The 14,170-nt window shown below is 36.9% G+C and overlaps 2 protein-coding genes across 2 annotated transcripts in view; one reads left to right on the forward strand and one right to left on the reverse strand.

Annotated features, from left to right (window-relative positions):
* zcchc24 (zinc finger, CCHC domain containing 24) overlaps positions 1–10,095 on the forward strand; it is a 32,852-nt gene extending 22,757 nt beyond the window's left edge. Inside the window, exons 3-4 of the mRNA XM_056760834.1 lie at positions 2,909–3,073; positions 5,626–10,095. Of these exons, the coding sequence (XP_056616812.1) occupies positions 2,909–3,073; positions 5,626–5,739 (279 nt within the window). The 3' untranslated portion in view covers positions 5,740–10,095. The remainder of the gene's footprint in view (positions 1–2,908; positions 3,074–5,625) is intronic.
* A 1,470-nt stretch (positions 10,096–11,565) lies between these two features.
* Positions 11,566–13,633, reverse strand: ppifa (peptidylprolyl isomerase Fa). The gene is made up of 6 exons (XM_056760836.1): positions 13,383–13,633; positions 13,085–13,115; positions 12,602–12,690; positions 12,409–12,505; positions 11,855–11,930; positions 11,566–11,766 (listed from the first exon to the last, which is right to left on the reverse strand). The coding sequence occupies exons 1-6, from the start codon at positions 13,524–13,526 to the stop codon at positions 11,631–11,633; spliced, it is 573 nt and encodes a 190-aa protein (XP_056616814.1). The 5' UTR covers positions 13,527–13,633; the 3' UTR covers positions 11,566–11,630.
* Between the last annotated feature and the right edge of the window lie 537 nt (positions 13,634–14,170).

A 14,170-nucleotide genomic window follows, 5' to 3' on the forward strand; every position in this document is an offset into this window, starting at 1 on the left:
ATGCCTGCTGTTTGGGAAACTGGGACGCAATTGAAAGAATACTTTGACGACTTTGCTCAGGCATTTAAGAATGACCATAACAATATTTCAGATGCTGTGCAACAAGATCAGTTTTCTGGTTAGTCGGGTTACGCCGTCTGCAGTTATATGACTTTTTGGAGGAATTTATTCGCCAAATGCATTTTCATCTCCCATTATTCGCATTAACCCTTTTCGCCGAAAATAAAATCATCTCAATTGAGCATAAAAACGTTTTTTCCGAATAAAAGGTTTTTATTTCGAAACTTGCCCTTTCCATCACTCATTTCCGATGCAAAACCTCAACATGGGCATAAAACCAGGGTGGTGGAAACCCAGCTTGAGATTTGAAGCACACTCACTGATAGGTTGTGAGAGATAAATCAAACACTTCCTTCAATGGTGCTGTTATCTATTCCCTTCCTGTCTTTTAGCTCTGTATTCATTGGATAAACAGCTAAATTGATTTGCACAAACCTGCTGTGTCCATTAACCTCAGAGTTGAGTTGAAATGCTCACATTACTTCTAGGGGACTGGGTAGAACTGTGTAAACACACATCTGAAACACACTGGCTTTGGTCTGGATTTGTTAAAATTGTGGCGGTACTGTCAATGCCATTGGCTTTTCATTTCCCTGGTGGTGGCTGTAAGAAGAGGGAGTAGACCTTTTCCTTATTGTTACATTTGGAAAATAAAGTTTGTTTTGTGCAATTACTTATTTTGGGGGATGAATATTCACAAAGCAAAACAGTACTTTAATACATTTTTTGGTCTGTTTGTGGATTTTAGGTCCGGTGGTTGTCTAATGTGTGTCAAATGACAAACCTTTACTTATTGCAACATTATTAATGAAAATCAACACTGTTCCATAACCAACACTGTAAATGCTTTTAATATTTTTAAATAATAGTAATACTGCAGTTTAAATAATGTACTGCGTAAACCTCCTCGCCCACCACAAGGTTTGTTGCTTAAGCAACACTAATCGCATCTTGAACTCTCCTAAAGTCTTCAATTCGATTTAGAAATTAGGATTATATTAAAACTGCCTGTATTCTATTACAAATAATTAGATGGTCATCATTTGCTTAAACACCATTACTCAAAACGGATAGTGGCCTAAGACCTTTGCAAAGTACTGTGTATACATATATAGATTATAAATATTTACTTATTTATTCTTATTTTATTTCCTTCCATTACTGGAGCAGAAACGTTTCATTTTACCTCTCTAGAAGCGTACAATTTTCATTTCAGCATGTTTCCTTCATATTGTCAGTGTCCCTCTATTAGTCTGAAATCTATAAAAAACACAACCAAAATAGGTCAGACTGCTGTAAACAGAATATCATGTGTGTCCTCTGGCTCTCACCCAGAGACCACTGCAGTGCTGAATATATACAGCCTTTTTCATAGAGTTGTGAATTCTGCTGATCAGATCTCTGTCATAGAGATGCCAAGGAGCCGTTAAAACTTTTAGGTAAGACAACAGTATATCAGCATCTTAACAAACTATCAAACATAAACACAAATGCTTATATGTCATCATTATAAGTTTTTACTGTTGTTAAAACAAATAGATTAATTGGACAGCACTAAAACAATTCTCTTTATTGATATCCTGAATGTTTAAAAGACACCAGTGATGTCAGGCCCACATTAGTGGTTCTGATGGCAGTTGTCCACACCCACGCCAGACCACCAGCATTACATTACTGGAGGGATTGGTACTGTCATATGAACAGGCTTGCGTCAGTCTTTCTAAGAGGTTTGAAAGCAGCCTAACAACAGCCACAATCGTCATGGCTTCCAGCTGTTGTCGACAGTTTTGTTATGAGCGATTGAGTCATGTTGTTTAAGGGCTGGGAGGTGGTCTTTTGCATGCATGTCAATTGGCCAGTTGGCTTAAGTTGGATGGAGCAGATGCTTATGAATGATATCACCTTCCTTTACTCAGATGGGACCTGGAGCTTCAGTTCCAAATCTCCTCATCAGTAAAGAAGCTTTAGATTGCGCTTCCCCTTTAAGAGTGTGCAATAAACACTCCACGAACCTGGAAGGGGACAATTTGTTATGCAACAGGTTTTGCAGGGATTTACATCATAAATCGTTTTTTGGGCCACAGCAATGTATCCAAAATCAAATCCAGATGAATAGGTTTGTAGCACAGTACTGCTTTTCTATTCTTTTGTATTTATTTGTTTTTGCAGGAGTTGAGTAAAATAGGAAATATATTGAACTGCAGTGACCCAGGAATCAACCACAGCAGAATTATCCGGGGTTAGAATTCACTCACATGATTAAAATCATTACAATTCCTCGAATTCAGAATTCTGGGATTTTTGCAGTGGTTTGCAGTCTGACCTCTCAGGGGAAGTCTGCCATACCGCACATAGCAACTGTCAGATGATGACTTTTGAGAAGTTAGAAGCCGCTCGCTATAAATACCAACATTATGTTTGTTGATACGCTTTGTTTGTTTTGACAGTTCAGCACACAAGCAGGCACGCATTGCAACTTTGCTTGTGGAGATTTATCAAAATGGCATTTGTGACGCTCAGGGGAAAACATTGTCTTTATAGTTAATGTTGTTTTTTGAAACTACTCCCACAATAAAGTGCAAGCATGTTACTCATAAAAAACAGGCTTTTCAATAGATTTGTATGTTTATGTGTAAAATATATAAATCAGAGTTGTCCAAGCAGTTGGCTGCGAGCTACCAATCTTCATACACTTGAGAATGAATCATAACACGGCATGAGGAAAAAATAGAGAGACTAAGGTCAGAATAGTTAGAATTCTAACTAGACTTACTTTTCTAACTTACTTCTAAGTTAGAATTCTAACTTACTTGTTAGAATAATCAAACTCTTTGACATGCCTTCACAGGCCAGACCCAAAGGCGAAGGATTGACTCCATATCAAGGCAAGAAGAGATGCTTTGGTGAATACAAGTGCCCCAAATGCAAGAGGAAGTGGATGAGTGGAAACTCCTGGGCCAACATGGGACAGGAATGCATCAAGTGCCATATCAATGTTTATCCTCATAAACAGGTAAAATTCTCATATTACAGGACTCGTATAACTTGTGACACTGTTTCTTTAAAACACTAGATACAGGTTTTTCTCATTTGTGAGTTTACTGTAGGTCGATATGTGTGTGTTGTGTACATATTGTGTAATTTTCTTAGAAGTACTTGTGGATGGGGCCCAGCGGGTACCCTTGAAACCCGAGACACAAACCCAAGACATCCATCTAACCCAAATATTCTCAGAACTCTTGAGAAGGGGTCCTTTTTCAGGAAGTATGGATAATGAAAACAGTGCAGATACTTATGCGGCTGTCTACACAAATGCATAGACAATCAGAATAAAGTTTAAATATAAAGCCTGAATTATTTCAGAATGAAATGAAAAAAAAAGAATTTCTTAGGATTTTTGTCTTGTTTTCTAGAGCAATGTTTTAAATAAATAAATCAAAATACATTTACTTGCGAAGCAGGGACCGAAGATATTAACTTATATTAACTTTCGGGGAAAGAAAAAATAAATAATGAGTAAGTAAATTAAAGGTATAGTACACCAAATATTAAAATGATTGTATTATTTGCTTATCTCTGCGTCATTACAAACCTGTATGACTTTGCAGAACACAAAAGAAGATATTTTGAAGAATGTCGTTTATCGAACGACACTGCTCCCCATTGGCTTTTATTGTATGGACACAAAACCACAAAGACATTTTCAAAAATCTTTTATGTTTCAGAAGAAAGAATTATATACAGATCCTAATAAAAGATAACAGAATTTGTATCTTTAGTTAAATTATTCCTTTACACTTGAATTGAGTTTCACATCTTGGTTCTGTTTCTCGCACCATTGTCAGATATTTTATTTTTAAGCATTGACTTAATTTTTATATTATTTTCAGAAAGATTCTTATTTTGTTATTTATACTGTAAATCTTATTATTTTAGGTCATTTTGCTTCTAAAGACAGTTTTGAATCTGACACAATGTGACCCTGGACAACTAAATCAGTCTTATGGGTAAATTTTTTGATATTGAGATTTTGGCATAGTTTGAAAGCTGAATGAATAAGCTGTGTATTGATGAGTTGTTAGAATAGGACAATTTTAAGAAAGATATTTTTTGGGAGGGGGGCAAAAATCAGTTAACAAATCCTTTTAAGGCAACACCAATCATAGTTCAAAGTTATGATATTTTCTAACTTATCTCCAAGACAAAGCACTCATTTCATTTTAATTTAAAGCAGTTGTGCATTTAAATGCCACTGCAGCCATTGTGCTTTATGTACATGCTGTTAAAAAGTCAAACTCATCCACAGGAGGGAGTATTACGGGTAATACCATTCTGACAAGAAAATTCTTTAGCTTTTCTCTCTCACCCACTTAACATGTTTCCTGTAGTAAGCGTGTGCGATGTGCAATATATATCAAAAAGCCTTTAAGGGTTTGCAGCTGGTCGTCTTTCTCTATACATGAGAATACAGTTTTTATTGTCCTCTCACAATGGAAATCTTTCATCCAAGATGTGGAGTATGGAAATCATTTAATTCTCCAAATCTCACAGTGTACAGCATTTTATATCATCAGCAGTTCCTGTTGGGCCATTAAGTGAAAGTTACTCCTTATTGCCAATTCCAGAGTCACATAAAAAGCAAGAATTTACTCTGAACGCATGAGACGCAGGCGTCTGGAGATCCCTGCTTTTATCATTCTCATATTTAATGACATGCACAGGGAAACAGGCTGACTTCTTTACAGTTTGAGAGCAGAGATAGAGCAGAGGTATTATGGAAAGCCTTCCCAAACTTCCTGCTTTGACATTTTCCATTTCTGGCCGGGATGGGCTCTGCTTATTAAGACGATGTTTCCAAATTATTTATCCGGCATTGAACATTTCCTCAAATGATCATTCACAAAACATTTTGGCTTTTCGAGCAAACGCTCCCTTGGGTTACAGCACTGTATCCTCCCAGTGGCCCGTTCTAACCTGGTTTTCCGTAATTCACGGAGCGCAGCTGAGACGTACAGGAAAGAATAACAAGATTGTAAAACGATCGTCCAAAAGCAACGGGCGGGAAAACAAATAATTGCAGGAGTATTATTTGTGATCAACAGCCAAAAAGATTTGGCTCACACGTGCTCTCAGTGTCTTTTGAATAATGTCCAAGACAAAGATTCACTCTTGAATCTAGCATGCGTGGTCGAGGTGGTTTATAGCTCGGCCGTAATAACAATTCGCCAAAGAAATGGAATCCTGTAGGCATCTAGAGTTGCTTTAAAATCCTCTTTTGCAGTTAACATATGTGGACAATAATTGGAAATAAATGAAATGGAGTATTAATAACAAAGCGTGTACTTCTGGCAAGGATTTACCATCGATAACGGTCCTAAATTCATTTTTGACACACCGCTGTGGTTTGTCCGTTGCGGTTTTAGACTTTTACTTGCACGTTCTTGATAGTGGTCTCCAAAACCATATCTCCAAAGAGTCTAGCCAACGTTAAAGCAAATCTCACATTTCAACCTGAATGATGTGCTCGAAAGATTCTCACTGTGATTCACGTTCTGTTTCCCTCAGCGTCCTTTAGAGAAACCCGATGGGCTGGACGTTTCCGACCAGAGCAAGGAGCACCCGCAACATCTGTGCGAGAAGTGCAAAGTCCTGGGCTACTACTGCCGTCGTGTGCAATAAGGAGGTTCCTGTCGTCTTATTTCTTCCTCTGCCCCCTCCACCCCCTTCGCCTACCAAGCGCTCCGAGAAAAGTGAAAAGTGCCAAAATGTAAATATTTCTAACGATAGTAACGGCTTTGTGTATCAGCATGCGTCGCATTTATTGGTCCTATGTGTATAGTGGACAATTGAATATGTTTGGAACAGATGTCACTGACAGTATTCGTATCCGTCCAGGGCGTGGTGGATTACCTCACCGCTGCGTCCTCCAATCGTGTGTTTACAGACTTTCCCTTCATTCTCCTTGCTTAGTGAACTACGTGTCGAGCGATGTTACGGTGTTAGTTCACTCAGCCAAGGGCCCATGTGCCTTTTACAGAGTTTTGGGTCAACAGCACATCATGTTAACTGTGAATTAACAGAGGGATAATGGACTTTCCATCCCTAGCTTTTGTGTCACATATTTATTTGTTATGTTTGTATATTGTATCTTAGTGCAATTGAATTGACTAAACTGGGATAACTTCATCTGTGTTTATATATCTAGAACCCCACCTCTTGCCATTAGAAACTACTGTAGAATAGAATTGTCTCATGCTTTGGTCTAGATGCGTTGTTTGTTTATTTCACGTACTTGTATGATTTGCCAAACGTTAGATCATTTCGTGAAGTCGGCTACATGTAGCTCTGAAGAAAACACCCAAATGTCAAGTTCAATCAAGTTGTTGGCAACTATGCAAAACCATAACAACTTAGGCAGATTCGTCTGTTTTCATCGCCGCTGTCATATTGTCTCTACGTTTTATGAAGTGTGTTGATGATCAAAACCAAGCCATGGCGAGACGTTTCGCAGAACTGAGCACAACATCACCGTCCTTTGAAATGTGATCACGCACGTTGTAAATTGTTGCCAGAGAACTGCTTTGATTGTCTTAGGAACCCAGGTAAAGCTCGTTCTTTTTTTTTTGTAGTCAAGGGTCAGACTTTGAGCTTTTTGGTCCATATGCAAGCAGTTCGAAAGCGTTCCTTAACATGACACCTGTTCCAGAGATTATTTGCCTCGGGATGAAGAGTGTGTTTGAATTACACACAATGAACCATTCTTATATATAACACTGCTGTGAGGCACAGCCTCGGTATCTTTTCATGGTGTGCAAACATTCATTTATAACATTCAGATTTAATAGTTCCCTTGCACTAAAACGTGTTGAATTAATGCATTTTTACACAATCGTTCTGAATGTGCATCTTTATAATTCAGAATTGAAATCCAGGTTTGAGGAAAAGTTCACCAAAAAATAAAGATTCTGTCTTCATTTACTACGTATCTGTAAACGTTACTTTGTTCTGATGAACAGAAGATATTTGGAAGAATGCGTGTAACCAAACAGTCATTGGCCACCATTGACTATCAGTAGGAAGAATTGCTTTGTGCATTTCTTGGTTCTGTTGAACACAAAAGAAGATATTTTGAAGAATGTAGGAGAGCAAACCGTTCTGAGGCACTTTTGACTCCTATTGTCATTTACCCTACTATGGTGGCAACGAACTGTTTAGTCACACGCATTCTTCCAAATATCTTTCTCAGTGGTCAACCAAACAAAGACGTTTATACAGATTTGGAACAACTTGAGGGTGAGCAAATGATGACAAAACATTTATTTTGTGTGAACTGTACAGTATGTGCATTATGTATGTTTTATAAGCATTGCAAAACCCAACATGAGTGTATATTTATACAAGCTTAGTTGCATAACAATTGATGACTTACAAAATTATGATTCACCCTGTTAAAACTGTGATTTTAGGGAAGGATTATGTGATTATAAAGGGAAAAGATGGTAAAGTACGTAATTTGGAAGAGTCTTTGGAGATGTGTAATGACAATTTGGGTCCATTCGATTGGACGTTTTAGCGAGACATAAGTCTCAGCGAGAGCATGAGGATGGGATTTCTACAGGATGAAACAGCTGTTGTTTACCTCTTTTTACAGCTTACATGAAGTACTAATTGGTCATATTTTACTTTATGTCCCACGATCATCTTATATTAAATGTACAGTAGCTTTACATGTTTGAATAGTGGAGAGATTTTGTGAGAATTTTCTAATTGATTCTTGATGTACATATGAAGTCAAACACATTTAATGCTAAATACAATGTGTATAATTGTTTACTTAACTTTGGAGTCCACATATTATGTTTTGTCTGAATATTAGTTTCATTCATAGGGATGAACTCAGCTTGATATTAATCTTGTGTGAAGGGAATGTCTCTAGTGCCTTAGTTCAGTCACTCGGCTCGGTTATGACAAGTCTGGATTTTCAGAAACAGATGTCATGTGTGATACTGTGGAAGAGAACTATTCAATGACTTTTCGCAACTTTTTTAGATTTTCTGATATAAAATTGAATCAAACAATCATCCAGGGAGTTGATTTTAGATCACTTTAGATTTTCAAAAACAAGAACTTGTTAGTTCCGTGAACGTCATTATCGTTTCTGAGAGCCTGTATTTCTTGGTAACTCTATTTTTCACATTGTTCTGAGCTAATGGCTCCACTGTGTGTACGTTCCTCCGCGCCAATGTTTACTTCAAGCCTCATTTCAGCTGGAATGAGTTACACTGCTTTTTGATAAACACCGTAATGAATGGCGTAATGAAAATAAGCAGCGAAATGAACGATTACTGCGGAATCATCGTAATCATTGCGGATATTCTACATTCAAAGGTTTCCTTGCATCATTGGGATCAATTTCATTCATCGTCAGTTCTGTAAATCTGAATAGATGATCTAAGCACCACTAGAGCAAGGCTTCATTGTAAAACTCGCTTTATTAGGTCACATTAAAATAGTTGCGTTGCACTTTGTACAAGACTCAGATTTTCCTCATTTGCTAAAATGAAACAGGTCTAAGTTTTGTAGATGTTGAATGCAGATTTACACAAATGGAATTGATTATTTGTTGTGAGCTTTCCGTGATGTTTTAGTGTTCTAACGTTCCTCTCTGCTTTACTGAAGAAGACAGGGCTTGTGGTATTGAGAAGAGCGTACATGCATTTAAAACTATACAAAGTGCTTTTTGCGCATGTGATTTTTGTCTTGAAATACATATACTTGACTTTTATAGCTCACTTTCAGTATAAACGTGTTATTTTCTATTCTATTAAAGGTATGTGTATTTTGGAAACAATATAGAGATTTTGGAGAATTTGACAAGATTTTCGTTCCCTTATAAAGAAACAAGTTTGTGTTTTGTGTATATATTCGATTGCCATCATTATCAAGTTAGCTATTTCAAAATGTTACGATGCAATATTTGTGTGTGAAAAAGGGCAACTTGCTGGGAGTTTTTGTTTCCTTTGATGTTTGCAGTAATCTTATATCCTACAGAAATATTTATGGAAGGATTTTGTTCTTTTTTCGTTTTACAATTCAATTATTTTGTATAAAATATGCAACGAAAGCTACTCTATGAAGAAAATATTGATGATTACATAGAATATTATTCAAAGGTTGGTACATATTATGCCCTTACAAGCCATTTTATTTGTGTTTGGTTATTCTAGATGTTATTGGTATATATATTAACCTTGTTTCAATATTCTTGTTTAGAATATTGGTGTGTTTGCAATACAGCATGGATGTTATGAGTTGCAGTGATGGGATAGTTACAACACTTTGTTTTAATGTTACAAACAGCTGTTTTAACATTACAGAGACCGACTGACACACTGTAGTGTAGGTCGTATATGCAAAAGGTGACAAAAGATGTGACTAACTCCAGAGATTGGACAAGACTTTTACATTAACCAGTGTTTCAATAAATTAGGCCCTTACTGTATGAAGCTGTGAGCTCCAGTTAGGCATGTATTCAGTTACTGCCACGCCCAGGAATGATGTTGAAATATTTCCTTCATGTGTCAAAATGAAACAAATATATATTTTTAAAGTATCCTGGACTGATGTTTGCATGTGCATGTTTTTTTAATGATTCAAGAACTAGAATTTGTGCAATGTATTCTTATTTTAAATAGATGTTTAGTTCCTGGCAAGATATAGTTTTTGTAGAATACACCTAGTTGTTAGTCATAAATAAATGCCTTTATTCACTGCTAGTATTACAGAATGTACTGATTTAACCCTCATGTTGATAAACTCATATTTGTAAAGTCTGTCAAATATTTGTCATAATATTGATCATATTGGATTGGACAGAGTGACAAGATTTGAAGGAAAGTATCACATTGTGAGGTGAGATCAAATCTGTTGCTTATCGTCCATGAAACGGCATTCCGATATGTGCCTTATTTGTTAGTTAGGAAAACTGAAGACTGTGCTTTTAGATGTTTGTTCAATTAAAAATGACTAAATGAACCATGTGTGTCTTTGTTTTATTTCTTTCTTCCTTGTGTTATAGCCCAATTTGACATGTCTGTCTGGGCCAAAATATATGTACGGCCTCTTTCGGATTCCAGCATATTCCTCGGCCCATCTCAGGGCGTTGTGAAATTCTGTCCATTTCAAATCAGTCACGCTGAAGGCGGTATGGACTGATTAATTATTTAGATACGGTCCTGGGGAATGATGCTTGTGTAACTGAAAACCCAATCTGAAGCCTTGGGGAATGCCTGCCATTCTGACATCAGTTTCATTTATTGTTGAACAGGCTGAAGAGCGGTTCTTTCAGTTCAGAGAGTTTTGCAAAGATGGCTTTGCAACGGCTCAAGTTTGAAAACATAGATGTGTATTTTTTTACTCTTGACCTAATTACATGTAATGATTGTAAACATATGAGCTCTGTATGTGGATGTTAGTGCTTGGCAATAGCGCTGGCCGTGTCTCTTGAAGCCAAGTTTAAGTAATTGGTCTACACATTCCAAATCCCTTAAACTTCACAAGAGGCTGGAGACCCAAATTATATCAAGTTTGTTACAACAATGCAGACTTAGAACTAGAATGTCTCTATAGCAACATTGCAATAGGAGAAGTCAAACAAACCAGTTGCAAGTTCAGACCCCATATGGTTTCGTTTAGGAGAGCACTGTTTTCTACAAAGGTTCATAATTTACTTTCATAAGACATTACTGTGATAAGCTACACCTACACGCCATTTAAAAACGACTGCTTGGTTTCATTGCAAGGTATTGTGAACGTCAGCTGGCTACAGTTAATATGCACTATGTCTCCATTTCTTTTACAGAACATCATAAAACAAGCACCGGTCTCCGCTTTCAATATTGTATTAACACGTTCACGTTGAACAGATTCTTGCTAGAGTTTTTACATTTGAGGTGGAGATGCTTCATAGCCAAACAGGATGTCATATCCTGTTTTAGTGGACAGGAAATCTTGTTGCTGGATAGTCTAAAAAAAGGTTTAGGACCATTCTCAGGAAGATTTAAAAAGCACGCCACGCAACCAGATATACTGCAGTTGTAGCCGGCGCTCATCTGGAAAACAGCCTCGAGTCATTAAAAAAAAAAAAAGGGCACAGGACGCAAATATCCTGGAAGAAATTCCATATGTCACAACCAGTTTCATGTGTAATTTATTTATTCCAAATACCTCCTGGGTATTTCTGGCACAGTTCTCAGAAGGTAAACAATCTCCATACAGCTTTTATCCTAATTTACAAACCCCAAAAATCTTTTGTAAATCAGTCAAAGGCCATGAGGAAATGTATACCATCTATTTCTCATACAGTATTAAAATATACCTTTTTACTGCACTGAGTATAGTTGAGTAATTTGCTTACTTAGTAAGCATAAAAAAGAAGAATCCACAGACGATGCATAAATTCAACAGAAACAGGTAAGTAACGTTTATAATAAAACCAATAAAAAGTTAACAATATAAACCAATAATTTATTACACATACAAAATGAACATGTTCGTTTAGAAGTCCACAATCATTTGAGTTCTCCACAGTCTGTGATGACAATCTTCTTTACAGTTCCTCCATCATGTAAACCGTAGGTCTCCATAAGAGAAACGCTTTCCATGCCCTCTGTGACCTGACCAAACACAACGTGCTTGCCATCGAGCCTAAGATAAAAGGAAGAGAAAATCAAGCCTATAAACAGTTTAGACAGTTTGGATGGGTAATAATTAAATAAGATTTCTATTAGCATACCAGTCTGTCTTTGCGGTGCAGATGAAAAACTGCGATCCATTTGTGTTCGGCCCAGAGTTTGCCATTGACAGCACACCTACCAGAAATACAATCATAGCATGCGTGGGTGAATTTGTAGATTTGAGTTCTTTAATGATGTGTAAGTAAAAAGTATAACAATAAAGCGATCCCCAATAGTAAAAAACACTCTGGATGTAATCGTAGAAGAGAACCATAACTTGCCAAACCCAGTCATGTATATCACAACCCGACACTATTTGAGCAAATTATAGCTATCAAAAGGGTTCGTTGGGGTAGGAACTCCCTGGCACCAAATCTGCACTAGAATACACTGGCATTGACTTTTTTTGAAAGTAGGTCATTTGTTTGGAGATTACAAAATCTGTTTCTAAAAATCTGCAATTTAAGGGAGGTTTAGCACCACTTTGTGGCCTTCATTGGAAGTGCATCCACATATTTGTCCCAATCACATGTGTAGTGTCATACAGGTTTTGTTGTCAGTTTTGTGTACAAAGCCCTCAATGGTTTTGGGTAAATATGAGTGGTGGCATTACCTGGTAAGGTGTGTTTCAGCTTAAAATTCTCATCCTTAAATTTCTTTCCATAAATAGATTTTCCACCCGTGCCATTATGATTAGTGAAATCTCCACCCTGTCAACAAGGCATCAGTCATGACATCACTGCAGGCACAACATTCATATACATACGTTTCGTCTTTCGCAAAGAATAAAACATGCAAGCAGTTACCTGACACATGAACTCAGGGATGATTCTGTGAAACACAGAACCCTTATATCCAAAACCATGTTCTCCTGTACAAAGCGCCCGGAAGTTCTCTGAAAGGCAAGAAGCCATGAACACTGAAAGGGATTGTGAAATGCTCTTGCACATTTTCACATGCATTTTACATATAGTTATTTTAAAGGAGTTGTTCGCCTTCGAAATGAAAATTCTGTCATAATTTGCTACCCCTCATGTCACTTCAAACCTTAATGACATTTTCTTCTGTAGAACACAAAAGAAGATATTTTGAAAAATGTTGGTTACAGAACAGCACGTTCACTTCTATTGTAACCGATGCAAGTGAATGGGGGCTGTTACCAACTTTCTTCAAAATATCTTCTTTTGCGTTCTGTGTAAGAAAGAAAGTCACACAGGTTTGAAATGACAAGAGGGTGAGCGAATGATGACTTTTGAAGGTGAACTATCACTTTAATTTATTATGTTTACCTGCTGTTTTAGGAACCACTTCTGCAAAGAGCTGCAAATGAAATATGCAATGTTAGAAACATGAATGCTGCTTTATTTACTGTGATTGAGTATTGTTGTTGTCTTTTATATATATTATTGTTTATCTTTTAGAATACACAAGTTGGCCTTCCTCTTCGCGTACTGGCAAACATGTTCATGTTTTTATATGCTATTAGAGCTTAACAAGAAGAACGATTGTGCATGTTATTAACCCAATGTAGACTACCACAAACTTGACAACTAACTGTGGCGTCAGCTTCAATAAATCATAACTTGCCTCAATAATAATTCTTCCAATGAATTCTCCGTCAGCTGCAATGTCCATAAACACAACAGGGTTCTTCTTCGGCGGTCCAGAAACAAGCCTGTTCGCAGCGATCGCTAGAGAGCAATATTTTAAACGATTCTTCATCTGCAACATTCTTGCTGGGGAGTTGAAAACCCCTCAACACAGACATGAAGGAACCAGTCAGTGTTCAAGGAGAACTGACCGGGTGAACACTACCGTACGTACACACGCAGTACGCATGTGACAGTTCGTTCATGGTCAAGTTAAATCCACAGCGACACCGCGTGGTTGGTCGTAGTATCGTGCACTGAGTAGTACATAACCAACATGGATAGGGTCAAAAACTGGAGTAAAAAGTAAATGCATTATGTTTGTATTAATTTATTTGTTTAGATATTCTGACAAATAAAGTGACATTATTTGTGCATGTTATTTGAAGGTCACTGGTGAATAGTTTTATGTTTAAAGCAAATTTTGTCACTTATGTATTACTTATTAGATTATTCAGATATTCTGACAAATACAATGATTCAGTTTTAGATTTTCCCAGATTAAACATTATTTGTGCATGTAATCTGAAGGTCACTGGTGAATAAAACTAGTTTTATTTAGTTTTAATAAAAGCAATTTTTGTTCAATTTACCAGCACATTGTATGCAGGTTTATCAGGGACGGAAACATGTTTAAAGCAAAATATCCCTAGTAAAACATGCTAGTGAAAATATCTCACAATAGCCCTGATTTTATTTGTGCATATTAGACTTATTTCTTTAACT

Source organism: Triplophysa dalaica, chromosome 11 (genome assembly GCF_015846415.1).
Source record: "Triplophysa dalaica isolate WHDGS20190420 chromosome 11, ASM1584641v1, whole genome shotgun sequence".
NCBI lineage: Eukaryota > Metazoa > Chordata > Actinopteri > Cypriniformes > Nemacheilidae > Triplophysa > Triplophysa dalaica.